General features: G+C 48.1%; 2 protein-coding genes across 2 annotated transcripts in view; one reads left to right on the forward strand and one right to left on the reverse strand.

Moving 5' to 3' along the window:
* STAB2 (stabilin 2) overlaps nt 1-26,447 on the forward strand; it is a 159,163-nt gene that overhangs the window by 127,501 nt on the left and 5,215 nt on the right. Inside the window, exons 55-68 of the mRNA XM_007109862.4 lie at nt 1,048-1,174; nt 2,525-2,674; nt 4,749-4,853; nt 6,181-6,288; nt 8,042-8,235; nt 9,349-9,490; nt 13,686-13,819; nt 15,379-15,544; nt 15,690-15,796; nt 18,086-18,205; nt 18,992-19,132; nt 22,052-22,159; nt 23,099-23,227; nt 24,562-24,678. Of these exons, the coding sequence (XP_007109924.1) occupies nt 1,048-1,174; nt 2,525-2,674; nt 4,749-4,853; nt 6,181-6,288; nt 8,042-8,235; nt 9,349-9,490; nt 13,686-13,819; nt 15,379-15,544; nt 15,690-15,796; nt 18,086-18,205; nt 18,992-19,132; nt 22,052-22,159; nt 23,099-23,227; nt 24,562-24,678 (1,848 nt within the window). The remainder of the gene's footprint in view (nt 1-1,047; nt 1,175-2,524; nt 2,675-4,748; nt 4,854-6,180; nt 6,289-8,041; nt 8,236-9,348; nt 9,491-13,685; nt 13,820-15,378; nt 15,545-15,689; nt 15,797-18,085; nt 18,206-18,991; nt 19,133-22,051; nt 22,160-23,098; nt 23,228-24,561; nt 24,679-26,447) is intronic.
* Nucleotides 5,904-26,447, reverse strand: part of NT5DC3 (5'-nucleotidase domain containing 3) — a 57,735-nt gene continuing 37,191 nt past the window's right edge. The window contains exons 13-15 of the transcript XR_003680130.2: nt 7,532-7,614; nt 7,213-7,372; nt 5,904-6,223 (exon numbers count right to left, since the gene is read on the reverse strand). The gene's annotated coding sequence lies outside the window, so the exon portion shown is untranslated. The remainder of the gene's footprint in view (nt 6,224-7,212; nt 7,373-7,531; nt 7,615-26,447) is intronic.

Consider the following 26,447-nt stretch of genomic DNA (forward strand, 5'->3'; position numbering starts at 1 on the left):
GCCATGGCTCACGGGCCCAGCCGCTCCGCGGCATGTGGGATCCTCCCGGACCGGGGCGCGAACCCGGTTCCCCTGCATCGGCAGGCGGACGCGCAACCACTGCGCCACCCGGGAAGCCCCACTATCCGTCTTTTAAGAACTGTCTAGAAGAGTCATGGGATTACAGACGTAGAAGGGGTTGCAAAGATAATTATAATTATAAAAATATTAGTTGTATTTTGTTGGTTGCTGTTCATGTCCCCGGCTCTGTGCTGGCCCCTTTATTTTGACATTATCCTTATTCTCCATTATCATACCCATAGAAAAATATATTACCTCCACTTACAGCAGATGAGTCTCAGAGAGGATAAGCAATCAGCCCGAGGCCACACAGCTAGTAAGGAGCAAAGCTAGGATTAGAGCCCAGCATGCGATGTAAGAGTAATGGTTAAGTCAATGGAATTTGGGGCCCACAGTTATGGGGTCAAATTCTCGTGGGTAATCTTTGGCAAGTCATTTTATATGTTTTTGCCTCTGCATAATGGAGCTAATAACAGTTCTGTGTGTGATTATTAAGAAAAGTAAGTTTTTAAATGTGGGTACAGAGCCTGGCACATAGCAAGTGCTCATTAAGTATTAGTTTTAGTACTTACTCCAAAGCCAAGCTCTTTCTACTCTACCAGCAACCCCTCTAACAGAAACACCCCTGCAAAATGAACTGTAACCCCATACCCTCTCTACTGATGATCCTGGGGCCTGGCCACAGACCCCTCTCCTGATAGAAAGCCACCTCTTCCCCACTCCCTTCTCAGGCAACCACACCTTTTGCAAACAGCTCTAAGGGTTAAGATGGAGAGAAATCTTCTTTCCGTGGACTCCATCTCTGCCCCCTCCCCCATTCATTTGTCTCTCTATACCCCTAAGAAGAGAATTCCCTGTACAGGGCTCATGACCATTGAGTCCCATTTTCTACTTGGGCAGTACCTGGGAACCCCCACTGGGGGCGGACTAGAGCCCAAGAGCCCAAGGAGGCAGAAGGTGGAGGGATGGTTCCATCTCTTCCTTTAGGGTGAGAAGCGGAAGTGTCTGTACGACTTGCCCTTCAGGAGGAACCTGGAAGGCTGCAAGCAGCAGTGCACCCTGGTGATACAGCTCCCCAAGTGCTGCAAGGGCTACTTCTGGCCAGACTGTCAGGGTAAGGGAGCCTCTTACTGCCTCGCAATTCTGAAATGATTGTACAATCACTGTGGAGCATTTGAAAGTACTGTATGGGGAGCTGGGGAGGGGGGCGCACGGGGAGCAGGGGAGTGTATCACTTTTAATGATTCTGCTAAGAAAAGATCCCAAAGCAATTATTCTGAAGAGCTGTGCAGCTTTCCTTCTCCTTTTTTTTTTCTTGTCATATTTGGTTTTTACAGAGTTGAGATTCTACTGTGCGTAGATTGTAAATCATGTGTCATGCTTTTCTGCTTGATGTTATAGCATAAGACATTTCCCATGGTGTTAGAAACACCATATTTCATTTTTGACACCAGTCCATGATACTGATAAGCATGCTAGTTTAAATGCATCTAAAGACATCTACCTTGGCAGGTTGCTATACCAATGTGATAAGAATGGGCCATTATTTCCTGAAATCTCCCGTTATGTGTAACATCGCCCTCCCTCCCTCACCTCACCCTTTCAGGAAAGGGCTCCTGAAACCCCTTTGTCTAGATACGACTTCTAGCCAATAACGCAGCAGCAAAAGCATAACAAATGCCATAGAACTTCCCATCCACCATGCATTGATTTAAGTGAGCACATTTATTGAGTGCTACTTCCCATATATGGGAACATCTGAACCTCGCAGCAACCCCTAAGAAGGAGGTTCCATCGTCATCCCCATTTTACAGATGACGAAATGAAGGCACAGATTGGATAAGAAGCACGCTTAAGGTCCCACAGTATGTCTCCAGAAGCCATGGTTTTAAGTACCACACATACTCCATTCATCATGGTCCAGTTGAGAAAATTCTGGGCTGGGAGTCCATGCAGTCGCTCAGCCTCCTCTCCACTCTCCATCACTAAAGCACAGACCATTCATAAAAGTCACTGTCATCCCTTATATTTGTTCAGTGCTTTATATTTTCACATGCTCTTGGTTACAGTGTCTCATTTGATCCTCAGAGCCACAACGTGGAATAGGTCAAGTGGGCACTCTATCCTCCTCCTCCTCCTCCTCCTCCTCCTCCTCCTCTAGAGCTAAGAGAACCGAAGCTCAGAGCAAGTTCATTATTCAGCCCAGATCAACACAAATCCAGGTCTCCTGACCCCCAAATACAGTGCACAGTTCAGTATATTGCTCTGCCAGTCCTATCAGATATATTTAAGCCACAGGCCAGTGGCTTGCTCTAAACATCCAGTGACACTATGTGGATATGTCCCCGGGGCCACAGAGGACAGAACCCACAGCTGAGGACGGGTTAACAGCATGTTCACAAAGGCGCTGAGCTGCTCTGGGTCTGGGGGGGCTGTTGAGTCACTGCTGTTTCATCTCTTCCAGCCTGCCCTGGAGGACCAGATACCCCATGTAACAACCGGGGTGTCTGCCTCGATCAGTACTCACCCGCGGGACAGTGTAAATGCAACACCGGCTTCAACGGGACAGCGTGTGAGCTGTGCTGGCCAGGGAGATTCGGGCCTGATTGTCAGCGTACGTGGCACCCGCTCCCCTGAGCTTTTGCCTGTCGTTCGGCTGTATGCTCCTGCCCCGACACACACCACCCACCTCCCAACTGCCTGCCCTCACATGCTTTTTTCCTCCTTGGATATATTCCCAGCTTCCATCCACTGAAAGGGCCTCCTCTCTAGAAGTGAAACTCACATCCCCTGCAGCCACCAAGGCAAGCTGTGGCCAACCAACACTCATTCAGTCATTCAACTATCACATATATGCTGAGTCCTTACTAATGTTGATAGCTAATGTGTGTGGAGTGCCTACTATGTGCCAGGCAGGTATGTTGTACCATCTAATCCTCACAACAAGCCTCTGAGGTGGGTACTCTTATTATCCCCACTTAGCAGATGAAGAAGCTGAGGCATAAAGAGGCTGACTTGATCAAAAGCCAGGAATGGTTCTAAGTTGTAGAACTTAGCTTTCAAAATCCCAGCTTTCAAAGAGTGTACACATTCAAAGGGAGGAAACAGACAAAGATGACAGAAACAAAAATAGATATAAAGGCATAAAGAAGATGAAGCAGATGAAGGGAATCGAGAAAGAAAGGAGGCACTGGTCCAGAAGACATCTCATGAAATATTTGAGTAGAGACCTAACAGAGGTGAGGGGGCCGGGAGTGGGACTGTCAATAGCAGCTCTGTCCGGTCAAATTTCAGTGATGATGGAAATGCTGTGTAACTCCGCCACGAGGAATGGTAGCCGCTAGCCACATGCGGATGTTGAGCACTCAAAACCTGTGACTAAGGAACTGATTTTTGTTTATTTTAATTAGTTTACATTTAGATAGCCACGTGTGATGAGCGGCTGCTCTAGTGGACAGTGCAGGCTAGAGGAATGGCTTTCCTGGAAGAGAGACAAGCAAGTGCAGAGGCCCTGCGGCGGGCGTGGGCTCGGCGTGCGAGGAACAGCAAAGCGGCCAAGGTGGCTGAGCAGAGTGGGCAAAGAAGAGGGAGAAAGGGAGAAGAAGGAATCTGAAGGTCGCCAGGGGCCAGATAACATAGGAGCTTCTTGCCCAGAGACAGGTCTTCAGCGTCTAATCTAAGTGTGATGGCGGCCAGTAAAGGATTATGAGTGGGGGGTGGGGGGGTTGTCCTGAGCAGATTGGGAAGGACCGCCCCAGCTGCCCCGTGGAGAGTGCACCATGGGAGCGCACCAGCAGAAGCAGGGCCAGCTTTGGGGAGGCTAGCGCCGCAGTCTGGGTGAGAGCCGGTGCTGCCGCGGGCTAGAGTGCTGCTGCTGGAGGCGGTAAGAAGCAAAAGGATTGGTATATTTCTTTTTTTTTTTTTTTTTTTTTTGCGGTACGTGGGCCTCTCACTGTTGTGGCCTCTCCCATTGCGGAGCACAGGCTCCGGATGCGCAGGTGCTGCTGGAGGCGGTAAGAAGCAAAAGGATTGGTATATTTCTTTTTTTTTTTTTTTGCGGTACGCGGGCCTCTCACTGCTGTGGCCTCTCCCGTTGCGGAGCGCAGGCTCCGGACGCGCAGGCTCAGCGGCCATGGCTCACGGGCCCAGCCGCCCCGCGGCATGTGGGATCTTCCCGGACCGGGGCACGAACCCGTGTCCCCCGCATCGGCAGGCGGACTCTCAACCACTGCGCCACCACGGAAGCCCCTGCTATATTTCTTGAAGGTTTGACCGTTCAGTCCATTTCCCTGTTAGGAGGCCCAGATGATGTTCCCTCCCCCTACTGATCAGTTACATACCCCATGATACCCTCTACTTCTGGGTTTACAACAATCACTGTATTTATAATTATGTGTTCGATAACCAGGTACTGCTAGACTGTAAGCTCCCTGAGAACAGGGACCTTATGTCTTGGGTTTTCTGCTGTAACCTCATTGCTGCCTGGTAGTGTCTGCCTCATGATAGCCACTGAATAGGTTATTTTTTGAAAGTCTGAATGAACGGTATAAATGAATGAGTGAATGAATGTGGATAAACACGGTGCCTTCCATACCAACAGCACAGCCAACACGTGGTCAGTGGGCTTGGTTGATTGGATTTCAATCCCCGATCTCTGCTGACTGATCACACTCCAACTTGCTCTACAGCCTGTGGCTGCTCGGACCACGGACAGTGCATCGACGGGATCACGGGCTCCGGGCAGTGCGTCTGTGAAACGGGGTGGACGGGCCGCTTCTGTGACACTCAGACAGGTCTGTCCTGGGGGCGGCCACCTGCCGGCGGCCCTGTGCTGCAGCGGGCCCTGCCGAGAGCGGCCGACTGAGGGTGGGGGTCTGAGCGACATCGGAAAAAACCAACAAAGCAGGGGTTCCCTTTTCCACGAGGAATAGATGACTTGGCTGTGTGGCCCCAGGGTCCGGAGATCTGGTGACTTGAAGGAAACTAGATGACAAGATTTAACTCAAACCCATGAAACCAGCATGCAGTCCTGTCCATCATGGAAGGACCCACCTCAAGCAAAGAATACAGGATTGGGCAGGAAGGGTCCCTAGGGATCGTGGTCTAGGCCCAGATGTGTGCAGACACAGAGGTGAAGGGTTTCACAGAAAACGTGCTGTTCCGTGGAGTCCAGGATCTGACCCCTGATTCAGCTGCTCATTAGACAAACAGCCTCAGCTAAGCCACCCTCTCCGAGGCTTGATGCGCTCGCCCAAAAAAAGAGAGGCTGTTGCACGGCTTTCAGGGGAAGATTGTTGTGAGGGTCGGGGTCATGGTTTTGGAGTGTCCCGTGCATGTGGGGTGCTCAGAAACAGTAGCTGCCATTATCACCATCCGTCATTGTCATCCTTGTCATGACCTTGATCCTTACTGAGCTGTCAGTTTTCTGAGGCCTCCCTCGAAGCCCAAGCCTCATGTTCCGGTCAAAGGATGAATTCTCCAGTGTAAAGCACTGTCACTTCATCCTCCCTGGGGGCAGAAGGGCAAGACCAAGCTCTTCCTATGGGCGTCAGCAACCTGAAGCTCCAGAACCCCAGCAGTCCCCTTAGCTTCAGTTCCTCCCCTTCTTCTCTCCCCCCTCCTCCCGCCCCCTCCTCCTCTGCTAATCATCCCGTGGTTTCATGCTGCCTCTTGATACTGCAGCCCCTTCCAGTCACCAAAGCCCCAGACTTCTCCCAAGCGCTGCAGTGCCCACAGAAGGCCTTGGAATTTCTCCTCCAATTTAACCATCTCCTCTGGAACCCCACGCCCTTAGGGCCAAAGAGCTAATCTGCTAAATTCACCCTTGCTAGCGGACTTTGAGGTATAAAGTGTTCATTGGTTGCCCCTAACGGTAACATATTTGCATTTTAATCCGGATAACATTTCAGAAATAATGTCTTAACAATACAAAGGAGTGATTCCAGAATCTCAGAATCTCCAGGCTGGGAGGGACCTGAGCAAATCACCCCATCTGTCCGCCATAAGGGGCCACTTTTGAAACACAGTGGCAGGCCAGATGGGGTCTCAGGAGGATGCCTTAGGCGGGTCCCAACCGTTCACATCCTGGTGCGGGATGGACGGTGACCTCTTTCTCTGCAGTTTCGCCCCTCGTGTGCATGCCTCCGTGTTCTGCTCGGGCCACCTGTAAGGAGAACAACACGTGTGAGTGTAACCTGAATTATGAAGGGGACGGAATAACGTGTACAGGTAGGTCCCATCCGTGCATGCGTGGAATAGCAGAGCGGCTCTTGGTCAGGGTGGCTGGGCTCCGTCCCGGCCCTCCTGCCTCCTGCTCGGGCTGCTTCGGCGAAACCCACCCTCTCTGCGACTCAGTTTCCTCGACGGGTTTGCTCGTGCCTGACCTGCCCACTTCCCAGGTCATGACTTTGAAACTGCTTTGCCAACTGTGGTGCACTTTGTTTTATGCTATTTTTGTGACTTTACAGATAATCCAGTCTTACTTCAAAAAATTCAGAAACTATACTACAGTATTTAAAAAACAACAGTGAAACCTATGCATGCTCTCACCACTCGGTGAGAACCACTTTGAACACTGAAACGTCTCTGTCTCTTGTAGTTACAGTATAGGTTCAGCCACACAGAGACCCAAATGAACAGTGGCACAAACAAGGCAGATGTTTAAATGTTTATTTTTACCTCTTATAGCAATTCGCATGGAGGCATCCAGGGCTAACATAGGGTTTCACTCTGAAAGGTCGTCCGGGGGCCCAGACTCCTTCTATCTTGTTGCTCTGTCATCGTTCACTTGCCTGGCCCGAGATGCTCACTACCAAAGCACATCCCAGGCAGCAGGATAGAGAGGGAGAGGAAGGAGGCAAACCTCCTCCCTTTAAGGACACACCTAGAAGCTGCTAAAAATCCTGTCTGCTTCCATCCCATTGGCTGGAAGCTCATCATCTGTCACACCTAGGACAAGGGAGCCTGGGAAATGTAGTCTTCAGTTGGACAACCATGAAGCCCAGCTGAAAATCTACTACTATAGAAAAAGAAGACAATAGGTACTGGGGGAAAGCTACTAGTCCTGGGCACGTATACTTTCTAACTGTTCTCATGAGTAGATATTCTTATAGAGATATATACTTTCTTTACAGAACTGAGGTCTTGCTATACCTGTTGTTTTGAGATCTGCTACGAGGCAGTCTAGAAGTAGCTCAGCATCAGCAGTGGCAGCAAAGACCCAGGTTCTGTCTTTCTGCTCCGCCGGCCTTAGGCTGAGGCCTTTTGTCCTCATGTTCATATGCTCTCAGGGTCTCAGGTGGCTGCCAGCACTCTAGCCAAAAAGTCAGACGAGAGAAGTCAGAGCACTTTCCAGCTACTCCTGAGGCTGGAGCTAATCTGCTATTAGGTTGAAATTTGGGGGATTAAGAAAACAAAGGTTAGGGGGCACACAAAACAGTGGGGAAAGCGCAGGCTTTGGAGTCAAACCAACCTGGGTTTAAATCCCAGCCCCTCCATGTTGTAGCTGGTTTGCCTTTGTCAGGTCAGTTAAGCTCTGAGTTTCCATTTGTTGATCTGTAGAATGGGGGTAACAATGTCTACGTCACAAGGTGCTCAGTAGTGCACTCACTCTACACACACACACACACACACACACACACACACACACACACACACACACACACACACACACACGCAACTATGTCCTAACGCTAAAAACCCAAACTCATTAGAGAACTACTACCAAAGTAAAGTATGTGATAAAAAAAAGGGCAGAGGTAGACAGATGTCACCAGGCCTGGTCTATGAGGGTGTTCGCCACAGGACACTAGTGTTGGCAAATGCAGCACAGAGGCCACCGGGCACAGGGAGAGAAGGCACTGAAATGTTGGGGCCCATTGTCTCGCCCAGCGCCACTGGTCCTGGGGTGACCCACACCTCAGTCTGAAGCCCGTGTTACACAGAGCGTGGTTCATTGAGCCCTTGTCCTCTGCTCTTGCAGTTGTGGATTTCTGCAAACAGAACAACGGGGGGTGTGCAAAGGTCGCCAAGTGCTCCCAGAAGGGCACGAAGGTCTCCTGCAGCTGTCAGAAGGGCTACCAGGGGGATGGCCACAGCTGCACGGAGATAGACCCCTGTGCGGACGGCCTCAATGGCGGGTGTCATGAGCATGCCACCTGCCAGATGACCGGCCCGGTGAGTCTCGCCTCCCCGGGGAAATTGGGCTTGGGGAGCCCTTGTGCCTCGCTCAGCCTTGCTTCTCCACTCAGGTTACCGTTGGCCTCTTCCTAAGCCTTCTTCCCACGTGAGTTTATTTCTTGTTAAGTCGGCGGGCTAAATACGAAGTGGTACCCTATGCAGAAAAAGGACCTTACTGGAATAACTGGTGAAGTCCACATAAAGTCTATTGTTTAGTTAACCATAATACACCAACACTAATTTTTTAGTTTTGACAATGAACTATGGTTTTGTAAGATGTTAACGTTAGGAGAAACTGAGTGGAGAATATAAGGAGACTCTCTCTCTGCAACTTTTCTCTAAATCTAAAATTATTCAAAATAAAAAGTTAATTAAAACCAAAAAAGTTGGTAAGAGGTGGCAGGAAAAGTGCAGTTTGGGCACTCACTCAGGTCTTTCTAGAAGGAATCAGTGCCCTGTTGCCCCATTTCTCTGGTGGGAAGGAAAGATGGTGGGAGATGATGTCGATTATATTATAGTTATAAACATGAACTCAGAGTCAGGCAGCCTTTGAGTCTTTGTTCCTGGCCTGACATGCTGTGTGGTCTGGGGCTGGCCGCTTAACCTCCCTGAGCCTCAGTGTCCTCATTCACAAAGTGGGCCTCATAATACTGCGAACCTCACAGGATTGTTGTGGACATTAAATTAGATCATTCATTGATTCAACAAATGGTCATCAAGCACCTACTTTGTGCTGCTGTAGCTGCCAAGGATGTAGCGATCAAAAGCTTATACACGAGTAGGGGGAGGGGGCCTCTTCAGTACAGAAATGAATGTACAAGGTACCTTCAGAGGGGGCCAAGAGTCAGGAGGAACAAAAATCAGGCCAGTGTGATAAAAAGGGACCGGGAGTCAGGGAGGCGACATCTGAGCTGAGATGTAAAGGCGGACATTCCATCCTGAGCCTGTGCAAAAGCAAGACGGAGCAGTAACTCAGTTCCCACCGGACAGGACAGGCATGTTTCTTACTCTTCTGAGCATCTGCTGTGCTGGATGGTGGCCCGCGGAGCACATGGGGTTCTGGGGGCCCAGAGAAGGGCCTTTTTCATCTTTCCCACTCTCCCCCCACAGGGCAAGCACAAGTGTGAATGTAAACGTCATTACGTGGGAGACGGGCTGGACTGTGAACTGGAGCAGCTGCCCATCGACCGCTGCCTGCAGGACAATGGGCAGTGCCATGCCGACGCCAACTGTGCTGACCTCCATTTCCAAGGTCAGTGTGGCCCAAAGCACCTGGTCTTCAGGCATGGGGAAGGGACCTCTGCAAGAGCAAAAGGAAAAAGTATTAAAAACTGGGGTCAGGGACTTCCCTAGTGGTCCAGTGGTTGGGACTTCGCCTTCCAGTGCAGGGGTGTGGGTTCGATCCCTGGTAGGGGAGCTAGGATCCCACATGCCTCAAGGCCAAAAAACCAAAACATAAAGCAGAAGAAATATTATAACAAATTCAGTAAAGACTTCAAAAATGGTCCACGTCAGGAAAAAAAAATATTAAAAAAAAAAAAACAAAAACTGGGACCAAACAGCCCATGCATTGCCCAGGACCCAGTGGAGGCACATCGAAGGTTCGGATTTCAACATACAAATTTGTGGGGGACACAGACATTCAGTCCCTATCACGCATCAAGTCCTAAGACACCTCAAGTCCATTTGGGGGATGAAATGGAGGAAATATAAGCAGGAGAAATACCTAGGAGATATGACAAATATATGACACTGTCTCTTCTTGCAAGGAGATTCCCAGTGGAGTTGAGGACATTTTTTAATTAATAAGACTGGGGGAAGAAAGGTGGTAAGACAGAAGATAGCAATTTATCTCATGCTGGTGGTGCAACTGAAGGGAGAGAGCAAGCTGGTTAGAGAAAAATTGGAAGCAGGGACTCAAGCAGATATTTGTACACCCATGTTCACAGCAGCATTATTCACAACAGCCAAAAGGCAGAAACGACTGAAATATTCAACATATGAACGGATAGATAAAATACAGTATACAGTGGGAAATTACTCACCCTACAAAAGCAGTGAAATTCTGTACATGCTACCGCGTGAATGAACCTTGAAAACATGCTACATGAAATAAGCCAGACACAAAAGGACAAATATTGTACTATTCCACAGGTAGAAGGTACCTATAATAGGCAAATTCAGAGAGACAGAAGGAAGAATAGAGGTTACTGAAGGGTGGGGAGAGGAAATCATTCTTTAATGGGTACAAAGTTTCTGTTTGGGACGATGGAAACATTCTAGAAATGGATAGTGGTGATGGTTGCACATGTAAATGTACTTAATGCCACTGAATTGTACACTTAAAATGGTCAAAAGGGCAAATTTTATGTTATGTATATTTTACCGCAATAAATTTTTTTTAAAAAAAGAATAGAGAAGGGAAGGATCTCTGGGTGGGATGAGAGAGGGAATCCCAGGGAGCTGAATAGAGGCCTGGGGCTACAGTAGAGGCTTGAGAGATGCTTGAGTTGAGCTATGCACAGAAAAGCTGGCAAGACATTTCTGCTGGGAGGACTCATGGACAGCAGACAGTTATCAGGGGTCAGCTGGGAAGGACGAGGCAATGGCGGGAGGGACAGCATAACATCGAGGCTATGACCCCAAGGTAACAGGGTCTCTGCTGGGAAGAGGAGTGAGATGAGGGAGAAAAGGGCACACCATGGACATGGAGAGTGAGGAAAAGGAAAGGGCCGACCATAGTGTAAGGTTTCCATCTCGAGAGACCAACCCAGTGATGGTGGTAAAGCAGTCTGGGAGTAGGGGGCCCAAGAAATTTGAAAGCTTTGCTGGGGACATTCTATGTGCAAGGTGACGATGGATCTTCCAAGTTCTGTTTCAAGGTGACGGTGGGACTTCAAAGCAGGGAGATTCTGTAGGCGGTTGTTATTTAGGATGGGGTCAAGAATGAGCAGTTGGGACCAGGGATGTTGATTCATGAGTCATTTGCCAGGAGGAGTGTGGAGTCGAGAGGTGCTTGGCTTTTCTCTTTAGGGCACGATTCATTCAGCCAGTCCTGCCTGTTCCCACAACTCACTGAATCTATTCAGTTCGTGGAACATCACCCATCTTCTCCAGGGGGCTTTTCTCTTCTACTTTTTTATGAATACTGAGACAGTGACGGTAGTGACATTAAGTGACTGAGCGTCACATTGGACCCACCTTCTGTTGTAGCTGAGTGGTTACCCTTAAGAAGACAAGACGGCACTGGGATAATGCCTCGGCTGCCCGGTGGGCAGGCTACAGAGGCGTCCCGCACTCAGGAGGAAGTGCCTACTCTCACACAGTTCCGAGGAGGGCAAACTCACACAGCCTCTGGGGCAACCAATTTGGCAATGTGTGCAGAGAGCCTCATGATAATTCATGCCGAGAGTTGGTAGCGCCATTTCAAGGGACACATCCTATTGAAATAATCTAAGAATTGAATAACGGGAAACATACCATCCCAGCATTACCTACCATCACAAAAAATTAGAAATAACAAATACCTAACAATAAAGGATGATCAAATATACTGTTATATCCACTCAAGGGCACTATTAAGAATTGTGGGGACTTCCCTGGTGGCGCAGTGGTTAAGAATCCGCCTGCCAGTGCAGGGGACATGGGCTCAATCCCTGGTCCGGGAAGATCACACATGCCGTGGAGCAACTGAGCCCATGTGCCCCAACTACTGAGTCTGTGCTCTAGAGCCCGCGAGCCACAACTACTGAGCCCGTGCACCACAACTACTGAAGCCCACGCACCCTAAAGCCTGCACGCTGCAACTACTGAACCCATGTGTCACAACTACTGAAGCCCGCGCACCCTAGAGCCCGTGTGCTGCAACTACTGAGCCCACGCACCACAACTACTGAGCCCCCGTGCTGCAACTACTGAAGCCCGCATGTCTAGAGCCCATGTTCCGCAACAAGGGAAGCCTGCGCACTGCAGCGAAGAGCAGCCTCTGCTCGCCACAACTAGAGAAAGCCTGTGCGCAGCAACAAAGACCCAACGCAGCCAAAAATTAATTAATTAATTAATTTTTTTAAAAAGAATCATGTTGACTTGGGAAGGAGACAAGGCTAAACACCTTTCCGTCCTTCCCCAAGCTGTTATATTGGTAAGTGTTTATATTTCAGGTGTGGCTGACAAGATTATATGGCCTGTGGATGAATATACTATTGGCTCTGGTCAAAGAAGAAAATCTTGGGAATTCCCTGGTGGTCCAGTGGTTAGGACCCCGCACTTCCACTGCAGGGGGCACAGGTTCCATCCCTGGTCAGGGAACTAAGATCCCGCAAGCCGTGCAGCCAAAAAAAAGAAAGAAAGAAAGAAAGAAATCTTAAACTTAGCTCTTTTGGGCGTAGAAAGTACCCTTTTAGTGGCATTTGATAAAGAACTTGACAATATAAAAATGTGACTTGGTTCTTGAAGTCACATGCATTGGTCTCTGCATTAAGTGGTTAAAAAAAGATACCAACTATTTAAAAAGGATTAAAATCTTCTAGTGTCTTAGGGGGAAAATGGCTAGAAAACTTTTGTAAAGGCATAGTGGCAATCAGAAAACACATGGGGTCCTTGGCAGAAACTCATTTTAATGTATTTTTTTTTCATGGCTGTGAAGTTCACAAAAAGTGTTCAACTGAAAGTGTCAAGAGGAAATTATGTTGCCAGAGAAAATTTATAATATTAGGAAATAATCGTGATTTCGCGTTATAAGAAAGATTTCTAAAAACTAGATATGCAGGGCTTCCCTGGTGGCGCAGTGGTTGCGCGTCCGCCTGCCGATGCAGGGGGGATCCCACATGCCACGGAGCGGCTGGGCGCGTGGGCCATGGCCGCTGGGCCTGCGCGTCCGGCGCCTGGCGTCCGCCTGCCGATGCAGGGGGGATCCCACATGCCACGGAGCGGCTGGGCCCGTGGGCCATGGCCGCTGGGCCTGCGCGTCCGGAGCCTGTGCTCCGCAACGGGAGAGGCCACGGCAGAGGGAGGCCCGCGTACCACCAAAAAAAAAAAAAAAAAACCTAGATATGCAGCATACTGCCACACTTGTGATATATATGACACATAAATGAACAGGGAAAAAGACTGGAAGGGTGAAATTACATCAAAATTAAAAGTTAAAAAATAAAAATTCGTACGAAAGTACATCAAAATGTTAGCCATGGAGTAATGATTATTTCCAGAGAGCAGGGCTATAGGTGATTTTTGTTTATCTCTTTTCTTTTCCGAACGGCCCAGATTTCTACCAGACACGTGCTACTTCCATAGTTAGAAAAGAAATAAGTATTTTAAATGACGTCTCAAAGGGGAGTGGCATCCCAAGAAACCCTGGGATACGGTCAGCCTTCCACTTTGAACATCTCTGATGAAAGCACTGCCAGCCAGGGGCCTGGCCTGGACGATTCCTCTCCTCCCCCTTCTAGATACCACCGTTGGAGTGTTCCATCTACGCTCCCCGCTGGGCCAGTACAAGCTGACCTTTGACAAAGCCAGAGAGGCCTGTACCAAGGAAGCTGCAACCATGGCAACCTACAACCAGCTCGCCTACGCCCAGAAGGTGGGGCCCAGTTGGCGGGCACTGTGCAGGCAGAGTCTTCAGGGGAGGAGATGCAGCTTCCTCTTGACACAGGGGAGACTCAGGCTGTTGCCTTCCTGGAGCGGGGAGTTCAGGGAGCTCCTGGAGCAGTAATGATTCGCCATGTCCACTGGGAGTCTACCGTGTGTCAGGCACAGTGTGGGGTGCTTCACTGACATTACTGTCCATTCTTACAACATCCCTGGAGGTAGGTATTCCAATCTTTTTACAGATAGGGCAACTGAGGCTCTGAAAGGTAATGTGCCCAATGTCACCCAGCCAAGAAGTGGCAGATCCAGCATTCGATGTACCCCTGACTCCAAGAGTCTGCTCTCGATCATGAGATTCAACCACCAAGGCAGAGGCACAGACTGGGAGTGTGTACCTCATAGATGGAAACCAGAAAGAGATCAGTTAACCACAAGCCTAGGATCTCCCTGAACCCACAAAGCAGCTGAGTTTTCTGGAATAGCCGGGGCTCTCTGTGTCTGGAGGGGCTGTGAAGGGAGTACATGGGAAGTGCTCCAGCTCTCAGCCACAGCCAGGGAGGAAATGGAGCTCTGGTCAGGGCTACTCTCTTGGCCTCTAAAACCAGAAGCCAATTTGGAAAGGTCAGCGACTTTGAGTGACCTGCTAGTGATTTTGCCCACTGGGAGTAGAGGGGATCACTGTCCATCAGGATGATGTTACTGCCCTCCAACCTCCATCACTACCAGATCTTCAGACCTGACGTTTCTTTACCAAGGAGCAAAGCCTTTGATGCCAGGACCCAGCATCTTGGAGGGTCAGAATTTCTTGTTCTCCTGCTTGCTTGTTGTATGGCCTTGATCAAGCCATTGAAACCTCTGTCCCACCTGGCATGTTTGTATAAGGACTAAAGGTAATATGGCACAGAGACTGGCACACAGTAGGAACTCAGTTTTTAAGATTAAGAGCTCTGGAGTAGACTGCACGGGTGTGAATCTCAACTCCGCTACTTGCTGGCTGGGTGACTTTGAGCAAGTTACTTAACCCTTTTTGCCTCTATTTTCTCAAGATAGAGATTTTTTTTTTAAGTTTCTATCTCAAAAGGTTGATATAAGTGTTAAAGGTGTTGACACATGAAAAGCCCTTGCAGCAGAACCTGGCCCAGAATAAGCTCTCAGTAAGTGTTACAGTGATGGGGATGGTAAGGATGGTGAGAATGACGACTGATGATCAGTTACAGTTCTATCAACCCATCAGCAGAAGAATTTGCACCCCGGGAAAAATAGCCGATTGCAAATCCTTTCTCGAGAGCAGAGGGAAGAAAAATGAGTGTGAAGGACCCGGGCACCTACGGGAAAGAGAAGGCACCACTTTCATCCATCCAATGGCTCAATCAACAAAAATTTAATGAACACCTACTATATTCCAGGCACAGGGGTACAATAAGCAAAATGAGCCATAATTCCTAACTCCATGGAGTTTTCAGTCTGATGGGGGAGTCGGACGTTACCCAAAGAACTCCACAACACATATGAAATCACAGCTGACCCATGGCCACATCTGTGTCCCTACAGGCCAAGTACCACCTCTGTTCAGCAGGCTGGCTGGACAGTGGGCGAGTAGCCTACCCCACATCCTACTCCTCCCAGAACTGTGGCTCTGGTATCATTGGGATAGTGGACTACGGAACAAGAAACAACAAGAGTGAAATGTGGGATGTCTTCTGCTACCGGATGAAAGGTAACGGCCCACACCCCACTTTAGATTCCAGGCCATGCAGCTGCTGAGCAATCCTCAGCCTGGCCAGCCGACCTCCCAGGGTGAGATGGGGCAGACCAGGCCCCTGCCTCACTGGGGCGGGACCCCGTGTGCTCCTGCCTTCCAGATGTGAACTGCACCTGCAAGGTAGGCTACGTGGGAGATGGCTTCTCGTGCAGTGGAAATCTGTTGCAGGTCCTGATGTCCTTCCCCTCGCTCACAAACTTCCTGACGGTATGTGCCATGTCTGTTTGCTTTCGCCTCGGGGTGGAGGGGTTGCCTCAAAGCAGGTATTAGAGAGGTGAGTCCTTCAAAGAAGACAGAGGCTTACGGTCATGGTTAAGAGCATGGACACTGACAAAAAAAAAAAAAAAAAAAGGGACTTCCTGGCGGTCCAGTGGTTAAGACCCCACGCTTCCAATGCAGGGGCCGCGGGTTCAATCCCTAGTCAGGGAACTAAGATCCCACATGCCGTGCGGCGCAGCCAAAAAAAAAAAAATCTTGAAAGGGCATGGACACTGAGCCGCACTGCCTGAGGTTGAAGCTTAAGTTTGCCACTTACTTGGTGCATCACCTTAAATGAGATACTTTCCCTTCTGAGCCTCAGTTTGCTCATTTGTAAAATGGAGATGATGATAGCACCAATCTCATAGGGACACTGTGATAAATAGACGACTTAATATTTGTAAAGTGCTTAGCCCTGTGGCCAGCAGATGCAAAATGCTATACTGGTATTAGCTGGTATTCCTATCTCTGTTTGCAAGTACAGCAGCTTCAGGGTGGGCCCTGGAGGAGTAAGATGCTCTTTTATCTTTGTGGACAGGGTGGGGCACAGTTAGCTAAGCCTGCCTGGTGCTCACCCAGTGAGCCAAATTCTCAACATGGGGTCAACTTGCATTTTGCACTGCACTTTTTTTTTCTTTTCCTTTCGGCTGCACCATGCGTCTTGTGGGATCTTACTTCCCCAACCAGGGATCGAACCCACACCCTTGGCAGTGAAAGCGCAGAGTCCTAACCACTGGACCACCAGGGAATTCCTGCACTGCACTTAAAAGTCACTTTAATATTCTACAAGTCACGTCCAATGAAGAGAAAGCCCCTGTTAGAGAAGGAATTGGTGTTGAAAGAACTGAGCTAATAATTTTAATAACAATAGCTAAAATTTCTTGAGCACTTCCTTCGCACGGGGCATTGTACTGAGCCCTTTCAGGGCACTTTTCACTTGGTTCATAGAACGTAAGCTCCATAAGGGAAAGGATTTTCTCTGCCTTGTGGCTGGCATATAGTAGGTGCTCAATAAATACTTGCTAGAAGGAATAAATCCTTATGCAACCTTATGAAGTCACTTCTGCTGTTATTCCCATTTTGCAGATAAAGAAACTGAGGCTTAGCAAGGTCAAGGACACAGCCAAGGAGAGGGGACTGAGCATAAGTATAGGGCTTGTAGGAGCAGGGCAGAAGCTAGACCAAGGACCCCACAATGGCGAGCCTTTTTCCACAGACCAAAGGTATCCACCTAACTCATCTAAAATATCAGGGTTACTGTAAATACTCTAAAGGTAAACACCCAAACCAATATTTGTGCTGCATGGGAGCTTGGCTTGTGACAGCATCTCAGAGAAAAGACAGTGTAGAACAAAACTCACTGGCTATGTGCCCTTCAGCAAATTATCTTCTCTGGGTGTCAGTAGTGCTCTCTGCACAATGACAAAGCTGAACTGGGTAGTGTGACTTCTTAAAATTTGTTCAGTGAGTATTTATTGAGTACTTACGAAGTGCTTCAGATATATCAGTGAACAAAATAGACAAACAATAAACAGAATAAATAAGTAAATAGTATTGAAAGCTAGAAGATGATCTAGGCTATGGGGAGGTGGGGAGGTGGGGAGGGGAAGGGGAACCACAGGGTTCCCATTTTGCATAGAGTGATAAGGAAAGGCCTTAGTGAGAAGGTGACATGTGAGTAAAGTGTGAACAGAAGAGAGGAAGTTAACCATGCAGATTTGGAGGAAGAATATTCCAGGCAGAAGGAACAACCAGGCAAAGGATGAAAGGCAGGAGAGTGCTGGGCACGCTTGAGGAACATCAAGGAGGCCAGTGGCTGGAACAGAGAGCGAGAGGACAGCCGGGCACGGGGTCAGAGGAGCAAGAGTCCAGATGGTTTGGGCCTCACGGGCCATTGTAAGGACTTTGGCTTTTCCTCTGGGTGAAGTGGGGGCCCTTGCAGGGTTTTGACAAAAGGAGACTCAAGATTTCACTTAACGTTTCAAAGACTACACAGGCTGTCGTGTTGAGAATGGCCTGTGATCTGGCTATGACTTGGGACCATTGGGTTTATTGAGGAAAGAAAAAAATCCTCCTAAAATTTTCTTGAGGTGCAGTCAGAAAGAAGAGCAGACAAGTGGCAGCCTGAGTTGGCAAGACCATCAGGAATATTCCCAGAGGGGTGATGCTACCCTCTCCAGCCACCCCAGTCCCTGCACACCAGGCTGACCCATCTGACCACCTCCTTCCTCTCCCCAGGAGGTGCTGGCCTATTCCAACAGCTCAGCCAGAGGCCGGGCATTTCTGAAACACCTGACTGACCTGTCGATCCGAAGCACCCTCTTTGTGCCACAGAACAGTGGGCTGGGGGAAAATGAGGTGAGTTGGGTTCCTGATGCCTGTGCTTTAGACTAGCGCTTCTAGACAGTATCAGTTATCTATCACCATAATATTGCAGTGCTACAAACGATCCCAAAATGCAGTGGCTACACATTTATCTAGCTCAAACATCTGTAGATCAGCTGGCAGTTCTTCCGGGCTAGGCCAGGCATGCTCATGTGTCTAAGCTGGGATGGCCGTCAGGTTATCTAGGCTGGCTTGTCTGGGGCTCTGCTCCACAGGGCTCTCATCCTCCAGCAGGCTAGCCCGGGCATGTGGTGAGAACAAGCTCAGTCCTGCCAGTGCTTTCTAAGCCCCTATCTGGTTACATTTGCTAATATGCCAGTGGCCCAACAGGTCATGTGGCTGAGCCCAAAGTCAGAGTGGGAGGCCCTCAGATTATGTGGTAAAGGGCAAGGATACAGGGAGGGGTGAAGAACCAGGGCCATGGATGCAACTGATCTACTACATCAACCTTTTTCATGTCATGGCACACAGAGGAACTGGCAGTGTTTACTCAGCCCACCCACAGGCTCTGACAGCCCAAACCCCACCGAGGGCTGAGAGAAGCAATACCTCTGCTCACTTGTTACCCACTCAAGACCCATTCCTCCCAGGACACCACTGGGAAGCTCTGCTTAGACCATAAAAATGACCTTCAAAGTGGAGGCAGAAAAACCAAGGCTTTGCGAAGTGATTTTTTTCCCTGGGTCATCCTTGTCATTAAAAGGAGAAAATATTGCTTGGCCTTTAAAGACCATTCTTGTGTCTCTTCTTTCCTCTCAGACTCTGTCTGGGCAGGACATCGAGCACCATCTCGCCAACGTCAGCATCTTTTTTTACAATGACCTTGTCAACGGTACCATCCTGCACACTAGGCTGGGACGCCAGCTGCTCATCACCTCCAGCCAGGACCAGCATCAACTGGTATGAAAAGTCTTCTGGGCTTATAGGGAGAAGTGGAGATAAGATATGCCAAGCCCCTAGCAGAGAGTAGGCGCTTAACAGATGGCAACTCTTATCACGTGAAAGGAGACTCCAAAGCTGCAGTTAGCGGTACTAGCTGCACACCAGAACACACCACACTGACTGTCAGGCGGCCCCTACCCTTTGGGAAATAAGCCATTGGTGACCGCCAGCCCCAGAAGCTGGTAATGAGGAGCTATATAAATGAAACCATTTTAAAAAGCAGTCTGATTCTCTGCCCTAATTTCTGTCAGATTGCCAGCCTGTCCTGGGTGTTAACAGGGGAGCCTTCAAGTCAAATGACCCTAGTATGAAAATCAGTTCTGCCACCCACCAGCTCTAGGAACTTAGACAAGTTATCTAACTTCTTGGTGTCCCCATTTCCTCATCCGCAAAATAGGGATGTTGGTGATGTGTTAATTATGTTGATGATGATGATGATGGTGGTGGTAATAGTGATATTTTGATAATGGTGATGGTGTTAATGATGTTGGTAACGATGATCATGATGGTAATAATAGTGATATTATTTTGATAATGGTGATGTTGTTAATGATGGTGGTGTGTTGATGTTGATGATGATGGTGGTGATGATTATTTTGATGATGATGATGGATGATGGTGGCGATGATAGTGGTGGTAGTGATATTAGAAGTAGTGATAGCGGTGGTGGTAATGTGACCATGACAACCATGATGTTCAAATCATGGGCTTTAAAAAAAATTTTTTTTAATCGAAGTATAATTGATTTACAGTGTTGTGTTAGTTTTAGGAGTACAGCAAAATGATTCAGTTATATATATATTCAATTATATATATATATTCAGATTCTTTTCCCATATAGGTTATTACAAAATATTGACTATAGTTCCCTGTGCTATATAGTAGGTCCTTCCTTGTTAATTATCTATTTTATATATAGTAGAGTATATCTGTTAAATCCTATACTCCTAATATATCCCTCCTCCCTACCTTTCCCGTGTTAACCGTAAGTTTGTTTTCTATGTCTGAGTCTGTTTCTGTTTTGTAAATAAATGATGTTGTTAATGATGGTGGTGTGTTGATGTTGATGATGATGGTGGTGATGATTATTTTGATGATGATGATGGATGATGGTGGCGATGATAGTGGTGGTAGTGATATTAGAAGTAGTGATAGCGGTGGTGGTAATGTGACCATGACAACCATGATGTTCAAATCATGGGCTTTAAAAAAAATTTTTTTTAATCGAAGTATAATTGATTTACAGTGTTGTGTTAGTTTTAGGAGTACAGCAAAATGATTCAGTTATATATATATTCAATTATATATATATATTCAGATTCTTTTCCCATATAGGTTATTACAAAATATTGACTATAGTTCCCTGTGCTATATAGTAGGTCCTTCCTTGTTAATTATCTATTTTATATATAGTAGAGTATATCTGTTAAATCCTATACTCCTAATATATCCCTCCTCCCTACCTTTCCCGTGTTAACCGTAAGTTTGTTTTCTATGTCTGAGTCTGTTTCTGTTTTGTAAATAAATTCATTTGTATCATTTTTTTAGACTCCACATATAAGTGATACATATGATAAAATTTGTCTTTCTGCCTGACTTAGTGTGATAATCTCTAGGTCCATCCATGTTGCTGCAAATGGCACTATTTCATTTTTTATGGCTGAGTAATATTCTCTTGTTTATATGTACCACATCTTCTTTATCCATTCATCTGTCAATGGAAATTTAGGTTGCTTCCATGTCTTGGCTATTGTAAATAGCGCTGCTATGAACATTGGGGTGCATGTATCTTTTCGAATTATGGTTTTCTCCAGATATATGCCCAGGAGTGGGATTGCTGGATCCTATGGTAACTCTATTCTTAGTTTTTTAAGGAACCTCCATAATGTTCTCCATAGTGGCTGTACCAATTTACATTCCCACCAGCACTGTAGGAGGGCTCCTGCGGGAGGGGGACTCTCAACCACTGCACCACCAGGGAAGCCCTATTTGTAGACTTTTTGATGACGGCCATTCTGACTGGTGTGAGGTGACACCTCACTGCAGTTTTGTCAGATCATAGGCTTTTATGGAGATTCAGTGATTCAAGTCTTTCAACGTGTGATAATAGTGTCTGACGGCCATTCTGACTGGTGGGAGGTGACACCTCACTGCAGTTTTGTCAGATCATAGGCTTTTATGGAGATTCAGTGATTCAAGTCTTTCAACGTGTGATAATAGTGTCTGACATGTAGCAAGGGCTAAATGAATTATTTTAAATTTTTACCTAATAAATGATCTTTATTACCGAAGATCAGTAGTTTAGACCAGTGCTTCTCAAACTTTAGTATGCATTTTAATCACCTACAGGTTTTTTAAAATGCTGTTGTAATTCAGTGGGTGGGTTGTGGGGCCTCAGGTTCTGCACTTCTAAGGCATTCTCAGGTGACTGCCCATGCCACAAGCCCGTGGGGCACACTTTGATTAGCAAGGAATTAGATCACTTAAAATCCCTTTCTAACGGTGTGCTGTGATGTTCACAGCAGTGGATCTGGAATCCAGAGGCATGGGGTTTGCCACCTACGACCTGGGTGATCTTGGACATACCATTTGCCTTCTGAACTCTCATCTGTTAAACCAGTGGGCTGGACAGAATGACCTCCTGGGGTCTCTGCAGCTCTTAGATCAGCTTATTGGCACAAGAGCTACTAATGTGTTTGGGGCTGTCCAGAGGGTGAGCGCAAGTCCCGTGCTACCTGTCGGTGAGGACTGGCCTGAAGCCCAGGCGCCAGGACCTCAGGGAAACTGGACGACTTTCTTCCATGAAAGGGCTGCCCACGTGGAGAGTAAGAGTCAGGTGGTTGGAGATCTCCACCAGCCTCTTCTCATCTCCCCTAGGAGACCAGGTTCGTTGATGGAAGAGCCATTCTGCAGTGGGACATCTTTGCCTCCAATGGGATTATTCATGTCATTTCCAGGCCTTTAAAAGCACCTCCCACCCCAGGGGTGAGTATCCAGGGTTCGTGGTGAGGGGTCAGGGGGAGCCCCAATGTCCACTCCCCAAGAAGCAAACTACTCCTGGAAGCCCTGTCCACCCCTCCTCCGGGTACTGGAGGTGCCTCCCCCATCCACGGCAGCTGGCCTCGGGGATGCCGGGCCCCGTTGCATCCCACCCCAACTCCAGTGCATTAGCAACATAACACCTGTCACCATCAATATCTGTTGAATGAAAAGGGCAGGATGGGCCAATGGAGAAACCACTGGAAAGGGAGTGAAAATCCTGAGCATCTCCACTTCATAACCCTGTGACCTCAGGCAAGCCCCAGAACATCACTGAGCCCCATTTTTCTTATCTGCAAAATCGAGGTCATAATGCCTTCCTCCCTGGGTTCTTGGGAGGGCGAGTTAATATGAAATAATGAAGACAGTCCCTGGCATATAGTACATGCTATATAAGAGTTGGTCGGCTGTGGTTGGTTGGTGGTGGTGATGTTTGTTAGTATTCTAACTTTGTTCTAAAAGTATGAGGGAGGGGCGAGCACAGCTGGCTGCTGGGAAGTTCCATAGCATAGTAGTTAAGCACATAAGTTCCAAAGCCAGGCTGGCTTCCAAAGCCCACCTCTGACACTCACAGGCTGTGTGATATTGGGCAAGTGCTTACCCGCTCTGTGTCTCCATTCCCCCATATGAAAGTGGAGACAATAAAAATTGTTCTTATCTCTTTGTGTTATTATACATTTAAATGGATTATTTTGTGTAAGGGGGCTTAGAACAGACCCTGGAAATAGTAAGGGCTAGACACATGTTAACAATTTTATCATTATTTTTATCCCAACTGGTACCAAGATGCCTCAGGCCAGCCAGGATGGGGTAGGCTCCAGAAAGCACACCTCTTTGGGGAAGTCACCAGTTTTGAGTACCAACCGCTCCCCTTTCTGTGTTCAGACTTCACGCCACGCTGGCTTGGGAACGGGGATGTTCTTTGCCATCATCCTGGTCATTGGAGCCATCGCTTTGGCTGCATATTCTTACTTTCGGTTAAACCGGAGAACAATTGGCTTTCAGCATTTTGAGGTAAGACGGAGAAAAATGGGAACACGGGCATGGGGGTCCTCTCTGAAACCCGGGCCCTGGCTGGGTGCCTGGCACACACTCCCCGTCTCCTGGGTGGGGCCTCTGCCCCTCAGAGAGCAGCAGTAGCAGCTCCAAGGCCCTCTTCCTGGCCGAGACAGGATACGGAGGAGGGTGATGGGCTGCCAATGGCCCTTCGTGCCAGGGGTCTGGCTTGGAGGCAAATTCACCAGGGGCCCAGGAGGCCACTCACCTTCTGAGCTTCAAGGCTGACTCTGAGGGTGGGGACAGGGTAGGGACCTACACAGCCAGAGGCCTCATGCCACAGCCAGGGAAACACACTGGCCCTCTTTGAACTGCTGAGCCCACATCCAGGTCAGCGGGTCTTGGCTGATTGTGGGGTGACCCTGGGGAGACACTGGGGACCAGGTTTACCAGCAGCCCCCAAGCAGTAGGTCACTTCCTTCTGGCAGATAACCTGCGTATTCATCAGCACCATATACATGATTTATAAAACATCACATCTAGCAAAAGTGCAGGTGCTGTACGATTCCTTTTATATTAAGTTCAAGGACAGGCAAAACCACTCCAGGTGACAGGAGTCAGAATAGCAGTTACCCTGGGTGGGACCGGATATTGGCGGGCGAGGGGCATGAAGGCACCTCCTGGGGGGTATGGAGATGCCCTATATGCTGATTTGGGTGGTGGTCATACCTGGGGGCACGTATTAAGAAGACATTGAACTGAACATTTAAGACTGGTGCATGGGCTTCCCTGGTGGCGCAGTGGTTGCGCGTCCGCCTGCCGATGCAGGGGAACCGGGTTCGCGCCCCGGTCCGGGAAGATCCCACATGCCGCGGAGCGGCTGGGCCCGTGAGCCATGGCCGCTGAGCCTGCGCGTCCGGAGCCTGTGCTCCGCAACGGGAGAGGCCACAACAAAGGGAGGCCCGCATACCACAAAAAAAAAAAAAAAAGACTGGTGCATGATATTATATGTAAGTCAGATCTCAATAAAAGGAAAAGGAAAAGCTCCCGGAGGTGGGCGGGGGGTGGCTTGCTTTACCCGCCAAATAAAAAAAAATAAAAAAAAAAAAAAAGACTGGTGCATGATATTATATGTAAGTCAGATCTCAATAAAGGAAAAGGAAAAGCTCCCGGAGGTGGGCGGGGGGTGGCTTGCTTTACCCGCCATTGACCTGAACATTTAAGACTGGTGCATGGGCTTCCCTGGTGGCGCAGTGGTTGTGCGTCCGCCTGCCGATGCAGGCAACTTTGATGAGACACTCCTGCCTCGGGGACCCGGTGGTGCTCAGTCCTGTGCTTGTCTTTCCGAGCAGTCGGAAGAGGATATCGACGTGGCAGCTCTCAGCAAGCAGCAGCCCGAGAATATCTCGAACCCCCTGTACGAGAACACAGCCTCAGCAACGCCAGAACCTTCCTACGACCCCTTCATGGTGAGTGTGTGTTTTTAGCTAGGAACAGGTTCAGCTGGGGTGCAGGGGAACGATGTCTTTCAGCAAATCTCAGTGGAAAGCTCTGCACCAAGAAATCTTACTACTAGAACGCGTCTCCTGGCAACAAGCCTAAAATCAAGTGTTGTGAGCTGGGTGAAGCCATGTAGTCGTGCAGCATTCTGAGCTCTCTTGGGTGGACGGCAGAGGCGTCCAACAGTTAGAGGCAGGAGAGAACTAGGGGTTGCCCAACCCCTACCTCGTGAGCAGGTGAGAGGTCACAAGGAGAAGAAATCTTGGGCCAAATTCTGCCACAGACACTGATGAGGTAGCAGGCGCAAAGTTAAGACATAAAACTGCTTCAACATTTACACTGTTGTCCAGGATTCTTTTGCCTGTTGTCAGAGCTCCTGCTTGCTTTAGGAGCTACGTTTTCTTTGATGAGGTCTTTTATATCTAGGGGAGCATATTCTGCTCTGGTCTTCCAGGAAAGGACCACTTGTTTCTAGAGTTAGTGATGCTTGAGCTTAGACGGAGCCTCCACTGACGTTAACCCCATGGCAGGGCACCCCATTCACACTGAATGTGAAAGATACCGCCCTGCCTGTAATTTATTACCAGGTCTGGACTGAGAAGCTAGGAGGGAGATAAGAGAAAATGTTTACTGGTCTCTGCCCCAGAGCTCATAAACCCTTGGAATTTCCTAAGTGATAAGAACACTAGGGGCATCTTCTATTCTGATGAGGAGCTTCTGGGTGGGCTCCTGGATGGCTCCTGGATGGGGGCTGGTCACCAGAAAGACCAAACCATGATTATTAGAAGGTTGGAATTCTCAGCCCCGCCCTTCTCCCTTAAAAGAGGAGAGAGGGGCTAGAAACAGAGCTAATAATCAATCATACCCATGTAAGGAAGCCTCCAAAAAATCCCTTTGTGTGTGTGTGTGTGTGTGTGTGTGTGTGTGTGTGTATCTATTGTAGATTTTTGGTTTGTGGTTACCATGAGGTTTTGATATAGCAGTCTATATATAAACAAGATTGTTTTAAGTTGCTGATCTTTTAATTTAAATGCATTTCCCGTATCCTGCATTTGTACTCTCCTCTTCTCATAATTGCTGGTTTTGATAATCATATTTGTATGCAGATGATTTCCTACCTTTACTGTATGTTCTTCGCCTTTACTGATGAGCTTTTCCATTCATAATTTTCTTGTTTCTAGTTGTGGCCTTTTCTTTTCCATTTAGAGAAGTTCCTTTAGCATTTGTTGCAAAGCTGGTCTGGTGGTGCTGAATACTCTTAGCTTTTGCCTGTCTGTAAAGCTTTTGATTTCTCCATCGAATCTGAATGAGATCCTCGCTAGGTAGAGTATTCCTGGTTGTAGGTGCTTCCCTTTCATCACTTTAAATATATCGTGCCACACCCTTCCGGCCTGAAGAGTTTCTGCTGAGAAATCAGCTGATAACCTTATGGGAATTTCCTTGTATGTTATTTGTTGCTTTTCCCTTGTTGCTTTTAATATTTTTTCTTTGTCTTTTTGTCAGTTTGATTACTATGTGTCCTGGTGTGTTTCTCTTTGGGTTTCTCCTGCCTGGGACCTTCTGTGCTTCCTGGACTTGGGTGGCTACTTGGGTGACTGTTTCCTTTCCCATGTTAGGGAATTTTTCAGCTATTATCTCTTCCAATATTTTCTCAGGCCCTTTCTCTCTCTCTTCTCCTTCTGGGACCTCATAATGCAAATGTGGGTGCATTTAATGTTGTCCCAGAGGTCTCTTAGAC

The sequence above is a fragment of the Physeter macrocephalus genome, chromosome 6 (assembly GCF_002837175.3).
Source record: "Physeter macrocephalus isolate SW-GA chromosome 6, ASM283717v5, whole genome shotgun sequence".
Lineage (NCBI taxonomy): Eukaryota > Metazoa > Chordata > Mammalia > Artiodactyla > Physeteridae > Physeter > Physeter macrocephalus.